The sequence below is a fragment of the Mytilus californianus genome, unplaced genomic scaffold (genome assembly GCF_021869535.1).
Source record: "Mytilus californianus isolate M0D057914Y unplaced genomic scaffold, xbMytCali1.0.p SCAF_5, whole genome shotgun sequence".
Taxonomy (NCBI): domain Eukaryota; kingdom Metazoa; phylum Mollusca; class Bivalvia; order Mytilida; family Mytilidae; genus Mytilus; species Mytilus californianus.
This window is the reverse complement of record NW_026262701.1, coordinates 2,117,416-2,130,362: the sequence shown is the minus strand read 5'-3', so window position 1 is coordinate 2,130,362 and position 12,947 is coordinate 2,117,416. Positions and strand designations below refer to the sequence as shown.

The 12,947-nt window shown below is 31.9% G+C and overlaps 1 protein-coding gene across 1 annotated transcript in view; it reads right to left on the bottom strand.

Annotated features, from left to right (window-relative positions):
• LOC127701785 (fibropellin-1-like) overlaps nucleotides 1–10,216 on the bottom strand; it is an 85,949-nt gene extending 75,733 nt beyond the window's left edge. The window contains exons 1-4 of the mRNA XM_052205750.1: nucleotides 10,172–10,216; nucleotides 2,447–2,597; nucleotides 1,815–1,934; nucleotides 506–619 (exon numbers count right to left, since the gene is read on the bottom strand). Of these exons, the coding sequence (XP_052061710.1) occupies nucleotides 506–619; nucleotides 1,815–1,934; nucleotides 2,447–2,597; nucleotides 10,172–10,216 (430 nt within the window). The remainder of the gene's footprint in view (nucleotides 1–505; nucleotides 620–1,814; nucleotides 1,935–2,446; nucleotides 2,598–10,171) is intronic.
• Between the last annotated feature and the right edge of the window lie 2,731 nt (nucleotides 10,217–12,947).

Genomic DNA, 12,947 nt, shown 5'->3' with positions numbered 1-12,947 from the left:
TTAAACGATAATATAAAGCCATCAAGCTTAAGAAGTTTTCTGTCTAGCTACATCAGTGTGCACAAACATATAAAAAGGAAAAAGTCTAACTGGGGTTGATAAATAATACCATGACGCCATAAACCTGTCTCAGGAAGAAGAAAAAACGCATGCAATTATATTTAGAAATTATTTTCATTTTGAGAAAAATGGTGACATTTTAAGCGAAAAATTATTATATGTGTGGTGCAAAAATACTTTTATAGTATGGCTAAACAACTCATCATAGATACAAGGATTATAATTTGGTATTCCAGAATCGCGCTTCGTCTACATAAGACTCATCAGTGGCGTTTCGAATCAAAACAGTAGCAAAATCAAATGAACACTATGTAAAACTAAACACAACGGGTTATTTTGTAAGCGATATTGCATTGACTGTTTTGCTAAGGAATATCGCGGTAATATTACTTTTGTTTGCGTTCTATTGGTAATCTTTATATTGCCTTAAAATCATAACTATTACCTATTTGACAGTTATTTCCTACATATCCAGGTTGACAGTCGCACACATAAGAATTATCATTATCTCTACATGTTGCTCCGTGCATACATGGATTACTCACACACTCATTTAAATCTAGAATGAAAATATGAAAAGTTTATATCAAAATATTTAAATCTTCAGTATAACACATGGTACAAAATGATTTTAAGCATTCTGCAAGAAAGAAAACTAAAATTTTAAATATTTTGTTGATGAAATATTCAACCTTTTAACACGAAAATAGAAGCAAAATGAACCTGAACGAATGAAATTCAAAAAGATAAAAAACAAAAGAGAGCCTTTGTGTCATATCTAAGTTTTAAAAAAGTATGTAAACTTCAATATCCTGCCTAAAACAGTTATCGATTTATGACTATTGAACAGCAGTATACTACTGTTGCCTTTATTTATTGATACTTATATGTAATACGTAATAATCTGTATGAATCTAAATGAACCGATGAATGCATGCCAAACTTGAGTAATAAAAAAGATATGATTATCCATTTGTATGAATGCATAAATAAGAGCATTTTTAATATATCATTTACTAACCTATCTGACAACTGTTTCCAGCAAATCATTCCCTGCAATGGCATCTGTACGCATTCAACAAATCCAAACATTTCCCATTATGTTGACAAGGCGTACTTGCACATTCGTTAATGTCTGAAATAAAAAGTACAGCGTGAATTTAGTCTCAAAATCTGTGAGGATTAAATGAAAATAACTTTATATCTTTCGTGCACCCTACGCGTTTTTCTGGATAACTGATATTTTGCTTAAATTTTAATATCTGATAATCGAATTTCAGAAAATGGGTTAAGTTTCTTTAACTGCAATAAAAAGCAATGAAATGAAGAAGATTTATTCCCTTATGTATTCCAAATTTCATCTATATATGTAATTTTGTAAATCCTAATGGTCTCTTTACTTCCAACGTATTACTAACCAAACCAAAAAAAGCTAAAAATTTTTATATTTGAAAAATGATAGATCATTGTAATATATATATATATATCTAACGATGATTTATTTGCAGTGAATCAGTACTACTTCTCGGAAAAAGACAAAATTCAGTATCAAAAATCAATTTGAAATCAAAGACCTACTTCTATATATGACTTTCGGGCAAGGGTTACTACAGAATGTTAATGGTTTGGGTGTATTTATTGTTTAATCTATTGCGGTCAGTTTATTCTTTAACCTTTGGTTGACAAAAGTATCTCTTCTAACCATTTTGTCAAATATGTCGTGCATTGATCCATTTTTTGTTTCCAATATTTACCTGTTTCACAATGTATACCAGTAAACCCAGGCAGACAGTTACAGCGCCACCTCGATAATCCATCTAAATCTTCACAAGTTCCATCATTCTGACATATCTGGTTATCACATTCATTGATCACTTTGCAAAAAATAGGATTAATGAATTTAATAAATCTATGAGTGACATATTGACAAAACTTTTGAATCGCTAATAAAATCGAGTTTGGTTATTATATTAATTGTCCTGTCTTATCTTTGTTTGTTTTCCTTTCTTATTATGGGAATTATGAAAATAGTTCTAAATTCACATAAAAAAATATTTTGTGTTGTTTAGTTAAAATGGATTTTGTACACTATTACGCCTCACTCCATTAAATATCAAAGTAAGTTTATGTACTGTTAAAATATTCAATTTCTATAAAAAAAAAATTAAAAACGCTTTAATGTAAGTAATGATTAACTTTTTGATTAATAATTAATTTTTTATTGAAGATTGTTTCTAAACAAGAAACTCAATATACATTACATATGAAAAAAAAATAGATTTCGGTAACGAAGAATAAATGATTGAAAAACATAAGGAAGGTATAATAATACAATTGACGATTACTAATATCTTGGGATATCTATATTAAAGCTTTCCAAACTTACTTGTAGCTTGTTCTACTGCATTCATATCAACACGAAATATAAACTTTCCTGCAATTCCAATATTAGATATTTGCGGAATATTTATAATATCAGAAGTTCTAGATCCCTGTACTGCATAATAATGTTCGCCGTCACCAGCATCAAAACCTACCTGAAAGTATTAGTATAATCTTAAATGAAATTTACTTTGCACCGGGGCAAATTATTTACTCATCTGTGAAAGGACCCCAAAAGGATTCTGATTAAAAAATCTAGTGACCAAAGTTTTCCTTATTATAAGAGCTATCATCTCATTTTTGTATTATTGATTATATCATTTCGTGTTCCCTCTATTTACACAAAAGTGATTTATATATATATATATATATATATATATTGTTGTTTGTGCTGTATTTAGACCCCTCTACCAAGAAATTTGTTTTGCATGCACACGTATAAAAATTGCGATTTTTATCCAACGCAATCATAGGTTTGAACGTTGTTTTCAATTTAGACTTGTTTATGTTTTTTCGTTTGGGCTTGTATTATATTTGCCTTCGGGTTTATATGATCCGTTCATCCTATTTCGACTCTTTCAAAATTTAAGAGTCTATCCTAAATTGAGGTAAATTATATGGTCTTCCAAATACCGATTCGATTCCTAACATCACTGAAGAGACATTAATTGTCGAAATCCAGATATGGTGTACAAAAACCTTTGCACCTTTTGTTTGCGGTATACCATCTTTTCCGCAAGTTTATTGTTTTCTGTTTGGTATTAAATTAATTGTTAAGATCCATTCTGTTACATCTGGTGATCCGTTTATTTGGCAATCGCAAATGGCAGTCAGCAGGGTTTAAGAACATCCGTTGTTCGACCTGCTAGTCAAATGCGTTTTGTTAAAATATACTTTTTCACTTTTTTGGTCTTTTGGAAATTGTTGTTTGTGCTGTATTTAGACCCCTCTACCAAGAAATTTGTTGTGCATGCACACGTATAAAAAAAAATTATCCAACGCAATCATAGGTTTGAATGTTGTTTTTAATTTAGACTTGTATATATAGTGTCTAAAAATAGCAACAATCAACATTCAATCTATCTAGGCGTGGATCAGTTTGTAAATAAACTGATGCAGTTACTACATTAAATTATATAAGTGCCTAAGAATGTAACTTTAACACACTAATGAGTGTTATAAAATTGAGAGAAGAATTGAGAGCTGAAAGAGTGGTCAGTGTTGGCGACTTTACAGCACTTACAATTGGTTCTTCCGCATTGTTTGTAACATCCAATTTTAGAAGTCTCTTGTTTCTTTACTTTAGATGTGACAAGTATGTCTTTGAGATTTTTGGGTCTGCGATAGGCAATAACAGGAGGTGATGGAAAAATTTCTTTTAAAGAAGAGTCATTTTTTGTTAAACTTTTACTCAAATTTTGTGTAGTTCAAGCTACAAAAATATTTTGTTGTCATGCATCCGATTTCACCTTGAGAGATGCACACGCCTGATGAAGCTAATTTGTTTAGCGAAATATTGCGTGAATAATATAAAATATAACAACTAATTTTATAACACTCATTAGTGTGTTAAAGTTACATTCTTAGGCACTTATATATATATATATATATATATATATATATATATATATATATAAATATATGAGTCTAAAAGATTGTGTAACAATACCGATAAATAAATGGAAAACAAAACACTAAAAAGTGTTGAATATCATCGCACAAAGATCTTTGTGCGATGATATTCAACACTTTTTAGGGTTTTGTTTTCCATCTATTTATTGGTATTGTTACACAATCTTTTAGACTCATATAATTTTCCCTGTTTGTGTAGTATTGTCAATTTTGATAATCCAATTCCTATTAAGTTTACTGGTTGGTAGATTCTTATAGACTCTATATATATATATATATATATATATATATGCAACTTTTATTAAATTTGGGAAAAAAACATTATAAAAATTATATTATATGAAAAAATAATTTTTTATTTATATTCAGAATCTTGCTTAACCGGAAACCATATTTCTTTTAACTGAGAAAATATGATGTGTTTTCAACAACCTGCACATGTGGTAGAAACTTTTTGAAACCTTGATAAAACATTCTTAGTTTTACGGAGATATTGTTCAGAGAGCACATAAATTAAGGTACGATCAATGTAATCTTACTGATCTTTTTAATACGCTTCTTCTTAAGGTTTTTAACTTTACTGCAGTAAATATTGAATATAATTTTAATCGATACTATCATTGATTTTATTCTTTAATAAATTAAAACATTACTTAATAGGCATTGATATTCAGTTATGAACGCTTTTTGTTTTATGGTCATGCTGATGGTTTTTTACGGTCCATAATTATAACTTTGGATCCCAAAAAATCATGTTTTTCTCAGACTGTTTCTGGAGTTTTTACACTTAATTCGATGGGTGTATTGATATATTCGTCTAGGAAAACATCTTTCAAAATTAGTTGTAATTGGCTTAGATATAACTTTCAGTGAATGCAAGTCCTCTGAGATCGGCTTGTGACTTTTGGTTTGTTTTGTTAATTTTTTTTTTTTTTTTGTGCTTCTTTACATCAAGCACTTTACAATTGATTTTTATATTTTGTTCTTATTTTGTGCTGTTACACCACTGTCTCCTGTTTAATAGGTGGTCAGTGGATGTCGTTGATATTTGTTTGTTATATTTGTTGTTTTAACATAATTAAGCTATGAGTTTTTATGTTTAAATTTTTCACATTTGTTCAGGTTGGTGTTTTTATAGCTTACAATGCAGTATGGGCTTTGCTGATTGTTGAAGACCATAACTTGACTTAAAATGAGTTTCATGCACGGCATTTGGTCATGATGGATAGTTGTCTTAGAGGCAACTTTACAACAAATTCTTCTATTGAAGGTTGTTATTCTGATTAACTATTGTTGTTGAATTTTCTATTCATACACCTTGTATTTCAAACGTTTTGATTTGAGATTGTACTAAATTTCAAAGTACCTTCTACAAGATTTTTAATTTTATCGACTCAGCTGTTGCATTTTTTGTACCTGAGCAGGTGTCCCTCCAAGCCCTGTTGAAATGTCTCCACCATTTGACCGACCGGTTGTCCATTGCATCTTGTAATAATTAAACATAACGAATGAATGAATTCCATTAGTCACCAATACACACTGGAATGTACATCTCTGAAAAAAAATAATAATATTCTGTTTCATAGTAAACGACATGTGATGTCAATATATCAATCAGTGTATTACAAAATCATTTGATTTATTCGTTTAGACTCTAAGTATGTGTAAACTTGAAACTTTGATCATTAGAAATATTGTATGGGTCTTAAAGAAGATATTTGACGGTCTATAAATAGCAAAATGCCTGAAATTCTAAAAAAAAAATAAAAATCTTATGTCTACATTATTTATGAGAGGGCGAAAATGAGTAGAAGCACCACACATGTATTGTTTATATAGACAACATGTGTGTGTGTTTTCTTCTTTTTTTCTTTTCTGACTAAAACTCAATTATCAGATTTTGTTGTTCCTATTGTCTTTGGTCTTTATCTATTTGTCTTTGAGTTGGTTGACTGTTCTTCTTATATCAACGTGCACAGCAATCTAGGTGTAACTACTTATTTTTCAAGTAAGTTTTTTCAAGTCATTGTCAATGTATCACAAATTTTTTATAATGAAATCCACGTGAACAAAGTTAACCTGTAGAACTTTGCAACTCCTTTGTAAAAATAATCATTTCTTTGAAAAATAAAAAAAAAACCTAACAATTTAACTTTTAAATCTTACCCTGTGTTTTCCCTGTTCGTCAGCACCAAAGAAAGCAACGTTGCTCCAAGTTGATAAAAATATCCACGTGGCGTTAAACCGTGACTGTTCAGGAAATACAGATTGTATTTCTGTTGATGCCCGTCGAAGTAAAACTTGATCGTGTGTTTCCCTGTACCAAATATCTCCTCCATTATTGGTATCAACATCGCCCCAGTACGCTGCTATGATTTTTGTATTTTGTTGGTATGGAAATGCTGCTGGAGAATATGTACTTAAAGCTGACAGGAAGGTTAAATCACCATTAGTGTTCACCTGTAATTGTTAAAAGAACCTATATATGCGTTCAAAAAGTACGTATCATGCTGCTTGAATTCTGGTTTCTGAAATGTGACCCGAGACACTTAAGTGGCACTATATCTATTTAGTTTGTATATCAAATGTTCACTATCAGATATGACTAACAGTCTTATAACCGGTCACTAAAAAGTCATCAAAGATACCAGGCTTATAATTTGGTACTAGATCAGACGCGCGTTTCGGTTACGTAAGACTCATCAGTGACGCTTGACTCAAAACAGTTAGAAGCCAAATAAAATATTACTAAAATGGAGTACATTAATAATCGAAAAGTTGTGCCAAATGTCGGAAAAAGCAATCTATACCTGGGGGTAGAAAAACCTTAGCGTCAAATACAAAGAAGTTGAAAATCATTGATAACTGAAAATTCCGAACTAACCTAGCAGGATACGTACAAAACATTGTCAGTGACTGTAATAAAGATAACTTACAAAAAGCGATCCGTGACGATGGCCGAAGTACGGAAATGCTGTACTAATGTAAATTTCACTAGAACTTCCATCATCATTCTTAGGTAGCCGAGTGTCGCCATTTGGATGGCCATATGGATAAAACATGTGTAATGGAATACCAGCTACAATGTCAAATATAATCAGGGATACAAAAGTTAGAACTTTCATTGTCGTTTGTAAGGAATACCATTCGACTGGACAAAGGCATCCTTTTATACATTTTCAATGAGGATGTATGTAACTGTTGCTTATTAGCAAAACCCTTCCTGATATATCTGAGGAAAATATCTGACATTATTATCAGGGTCATAGTTATCATGATATGTACCTTCCTGGTCTGTAGAAGGCATAACTAATACTTGACTGCATTACTACTATTATTTGGGTTGTTATTCCTTCACTAAATCTGCATACAACCAATGGATGCAGTACTTCTGAATTTGTAAACTTAATACTTGTGTTTTCCGGATTCGTAAGAAGTAAAAATTTTGGTAAAGTTTGCACGGTTGCCAAATGTGACAGATTGATATGAATAAATACTTGTTTTGAGCATAAGTTTTTATAAATCAATTATCGTTGTTTGGTGTTAGCTGATTACCCATTTTTTAACAAACAAACTGTGTTGTTGAAGTATTTACTTTTGATTTAAAATGTGTCGATAACATCCTCATTACTAAAAATATATCAAGATCTCATTTCAATTTTAAAAGGTAACGTATCTGCTTATATTTGTAACGTTTTCTAATGTTCTTTTAAGCTATAGTTATTTATTCAGTTGTGCGTCTTAGTCGATGCTACTTTATTCATTTAAACATTCGTTTTTGTTGAATACATATTTTTTAGAGAAAATCGGCGGTAGTAGGGAAGCTGGATAAAGAAGTCGAGACCCTGATGTAAATGCATGTAAAGAAGAAGAGAAAAGATGGATTTGATATGTTGATATAAATGTAATACCCTAATATTTCTTAAAATTTATTTTCTTTAAGTCGTCCGCATTTCATCGTTTTTACAAAAGACTAAGTAAGTTTTCTCCATACTTGCAATTAACTTTATATGATAAAAGTTTTATAGAAAAGCATAGAGGTTGCTATAAAAAAAAGTAAAATAGCAAAAGTACCGAACTCCAAGGAAATTCAAAACGGAAAGTCAAATGGCAAAATCAATAGCGTAAACACATCAAACGAATGGAAAACAACTGTCATATTCCTGACTTGGTAGAGGCATTTCCTTATGTAGAAAATGGTGGATTAAACCTGGTTGTATAGCTAGCTAAACCTCTCACTTGTATGACAGTTGCATAGAGTTCCATTATATTGACAACAACGTGTGAGCAAAACAAACAGACATAAAAGGTAAAAGGGTCAAAAATTGGGGTATAGCAGTCAATATTGTGTTATAAACTTAATCACTATAAAGACAAATAACTATTTCAACGAAGAAAAAGAAAATGGCATTTAGACACTCTATACTCAAAGTACATGAGCACAAATGAAAGACAAGAATACAAAAAAGACCATAGCACAATAATACAATGGCGGGATGTATAAATACCGAGCCACGCCAAAAGTATCCTACCAAAAATGGTGCGGCCGCGAGTATATGAATATGTGTATCTAACCTCCCCACCCCAATTTTAATGACTGTTCAGAACTACCTATATGTATTTGTAACAATTTTCAGATTACGTACTGGTAGTAAAGTCGCAGCTATATAATAAGGGTAGTCACGGTTTTATGTAATCCATTGCTGTGTCCTTTGTTTCTTAATGTGTTATTAATATTGCAATAAATAGCTGTTAAGAATAAAAAAAAGTTTTATTGCACTTAGGTCAGAATATCAAGAGTAAAATATAAATTACATGAACCCTAAAAGAACCGGATTACAATTGGACACGAAATGTATCGTGTATTTTTTCTATTTACAATATCCAATCTTTCATCAGCACTATCATTATACTTATTTCAAAACAGACATATATACAATTTCATATATAAAATGCTGATTGCGTTACTGCCATTAAAAATAATATAAATAAGAATATGTGGTATGAGTGCCAATGAGACAACTCTCCATCCAAGTCACAATGTATAAAAAGTTAACAATTATAGGTCAAAGTACGGCCTTCAAGACGGAGCCTTGGCTCACACTCTTGAATATGACGGTTCTAAAAAATGTTTAAATGCTACAATATGAGATCATATTTTCTGATTAAATAGGAGACTACGTTTGAGCAATCATTAATCCAAAACCTCTCCCCAGTAGAATACTTTTCTTTCCATATCTGACGGCTCATATATTTTAATCTCCTTTTCTATTTTCAGTTCTTCTTCGGGAAAATAAGCTGGTGTTTCAGGTTCCCATTTAATCAAACGGAAATACTTTACTAAAGCGACACCTGGTATCCAAAGAACTGCCGTTAGAGTTAAAAATGCTGCAACAAATTTATGTCCTCCTGGTCATGATAAAGCTGTCGTTGTAGCCTGTAAATACAATACGAAATCCATAACTTTTTGAATTTGGCAAATAACTCATTTTATTATCATGTGCTTGGTGAATTGTTGATATCATTTAAATTAATAAATTTTCTCCGAGCAATATAATGCATCTAATCATAACAAAATCGGTTTGAACATAAACATTTCAATTCCCGTATTGTTTTTTGATAAAAAAATTGTTTTCTCCATTATCGGTTAACATTCAGACTTTATGAAACTTGTAAAACGTATATTGACGCCGATGCTAAATACAGGGCAAATTCCGATGCCAACCAGAATAAAATACTTTGCTCCGGATACCCATTCACTGAAAATGTAAATAATACTTCCGGTACAGGAAGTGATTGATTGACTGTTGGTGTTGAGCCACTTTCAGCATTCTTTGTTATATCGTGAAGGCCAAGTTTTATTGATGGACGAAGCCGGAGTAAAAGGAGAGAACTACCAACCTTCGGCATAAAAACTTGCAATCCTAGCTACTAGTCTTTTAAGATAGAAGAACACACCTGCCATTAGAGGATTACAAACTCGCATCCTCAGTGTTGACAGGCTAATGCTAACTGTAGATGAATTACTTAAATATTTTGGTCACCGAGGCTCGCCGGTACCGTTAACTAATAAGATTAAAAATCTGTTTTCACTTACCATAGCCGAATCCCAAGCATCGTTTGTTGTACCGGAAACTGCCATTTTTATCACACTAGTTAGAAAGATGACAATAATTGCTAAAGGTGAAACATATTTTCACATAATCAACCAGTAGTAATTTGGTCTGTATCCAATCATTAAAGCTATGTCATCTCCAAATCTAAATAAAAATTGGTTTGAACAGAAGACGGAATATTTAAGAAAACACCTTTTAGCTCTTTTTAAAAGAAAAAAAATTTGTCCAGTATTAACTTCTGTAAGCAAATTCATCCTTTTTTCTCTTTATTCTTTTATGTTTTAATAAATACAACTATCAGTGTTTCAGCAAAATTTTGATCTTGCAAAGGTCTTTTTTATCACGAAAGAATCTTTTAAAGCCATAAGAAACGAATTTCTTTTAATTATAATGTTAAGGAAGTTATTGAACAAATGCATGCATATATACTTAAATAAGTCCTCTATGTACGTTCTTTTTGCACATTTATTACGAATCCATAACGTATAATCGACTAAATATATTTCATTCAGTTGTTTGTTAATCGAAAACTTTAGCTACTAATTTACTTTCAGGTTTTGTTGCCGAGGTTTATCTATCGTGACCTTAATAAACAATGGATCACGTGAAAAATAACTGAGTTGATAGAGCGATGTTAATTTTTATTTATATCTTCTTATTCTTTTATTGATTTTGTATATTATTCTTCTTTCAGAATCAATTTACACTATCTACATTCCAGTATACGTTTGTTTTCATTTCTTTCATCACAGTCTTTCACTCGAACGTGCGCTTGCCAAAGTTATAATCAGAGGTCTCGTGGTAAAAGTCATTGCATAATAAATCAATCCTATTTCAATGTTTTGTTTCGTTAATCTGCTTACATCATTCAATGACTGCGAAATGTAATATAGATTTTTTCTCCTGAACAGGAACAATTCTAGACAACTTTGACGGTTATACTATTAAAACAAATTGAGATATTACAGAAGCACTAGTGGAACATTAGCTGAGTTCCGATCTATATGGATTTGTAGAAGAAACAGATTTTTGTATCTATTACAATGTAAACTATTATGCCTTCCAAAATTGATGTCAAATGTGGGAACAAATAATTTGCCTAAATCTCTTCTGGATCTTTTCCACCCCAAAGTGTCATTATCCACAAGAGAAAAATAAAGAACAGGTAATATCCCAAAACCAACATTTTGCCAAGACTTCTATCTATCAATAGCGGCTGTGACCATGACCTTTGATGGGAAGATGGTTGTTTAACATCCAGTGGCAAATCAAATACATATTCAGGACAAAACATGATAATGTGATATGAATATAAACCCTGCTTTGTACTAGACCGAGGTTGATTTTGAACTTGAAAGTTCACACGGTAACAGTCCGCAGGAAGAAATGTCACCCTGCCGGTACACATTATTCTGATTCCGATCGAGCCGATCAGTTTTTGCTCTTGCGTCTGAATAACTAGCGATTAGCAAAGAAGTAGCAAATACCAATTTGCAAGTCTTTGATTTGACATGGCCGGTGTTTAAATTGATGGATTGTTGGTTGCTTTATGTCCAGGTCGATGTAAGAACCCACGATCTCTCGCATTCAAAGCGGGAACGCTACAACGAAACCTAGGCAAGTTGATCTATTGACCTTAAAATTGATATAAAAATAAGATGTGGTATGATTGCCAATGAGGCAATGTATGTTTCTCACCCCGTTAGACATTATCGAAACAAGTTTTATAACATTTGACAATAGGGTTCAAAAGACGCAATCTTAAAATCAAACATTTTTCCGAAACCGAGATCTGTAAATAGCTGATGTGACCTTGATTTGTAATCGATTGATACCAAAATAGATAAAGAGCTTCGCCATGAGCGCTTTTAGTGCGTCTTTATGCTTTACAGAAATTTATATAAAAACTAGATATGGACAATGCCTCCCCTTTTCTGCTCTGCCATATGCATGAGTATTGTTCCACATAATTCAGATTTGACAGACATTGATGTTGGCATACAGCTTGAAATTGTTACGCTCTCTATAAGACACAAATGATGCCCCCGCCTGACCTAAAAAAATACTAAGTCCAACTACCTGTCATTTTCAGAATATTTAAAAGAAATCAAAATCCTGTGGCCATGCACACCTCCATTATGTGTATGAATATCCTACAAAATATTTAAGCTGTACCTCCAAAACTGTAGGAGGAGATTGCCGGATAAACCATGATCTCCTTATGCAGCTAGTACCAAAAAAATGACTAAGTCCAACTACCTGTCATTTTCAGAATATTGGAAAAAAATCAAAATACTGTGGCCATGCACACCTTCATTATTTATATGAACATCCTATTAAATATTAAAGTTGTACCTCCAAAACTGTAGGAGGCGATAGCCGGACAAACAATTTATCCTTATCCGTACGGACGGACGGACAGACGGACGGATAATGGTATACCATAATACGTCCCGTCTTTAAAGACGGGCGTATAAAAATTAACAGGAGTTTTTCTCAATACATGGGGGCATCGTCTAACCATATTAAATAAAAGTTGAAATCATGGTTCAAGAATAACATCCGGAATCCAAACTTCTACCCAAAATTTAATGTCAGCCTACCAATAGCCGCTGTTACCTTGCCTTTGACCTATTGACCCGAAAATCAATATGAGTCTTTCCTTTCCCAAGACAAATTTTGAAAAGGCATTTCTTATTGTTCAAAAGATAGTGCAGAAACCCCGACATGCTGACGTCCACACGCCAGTACTATTAT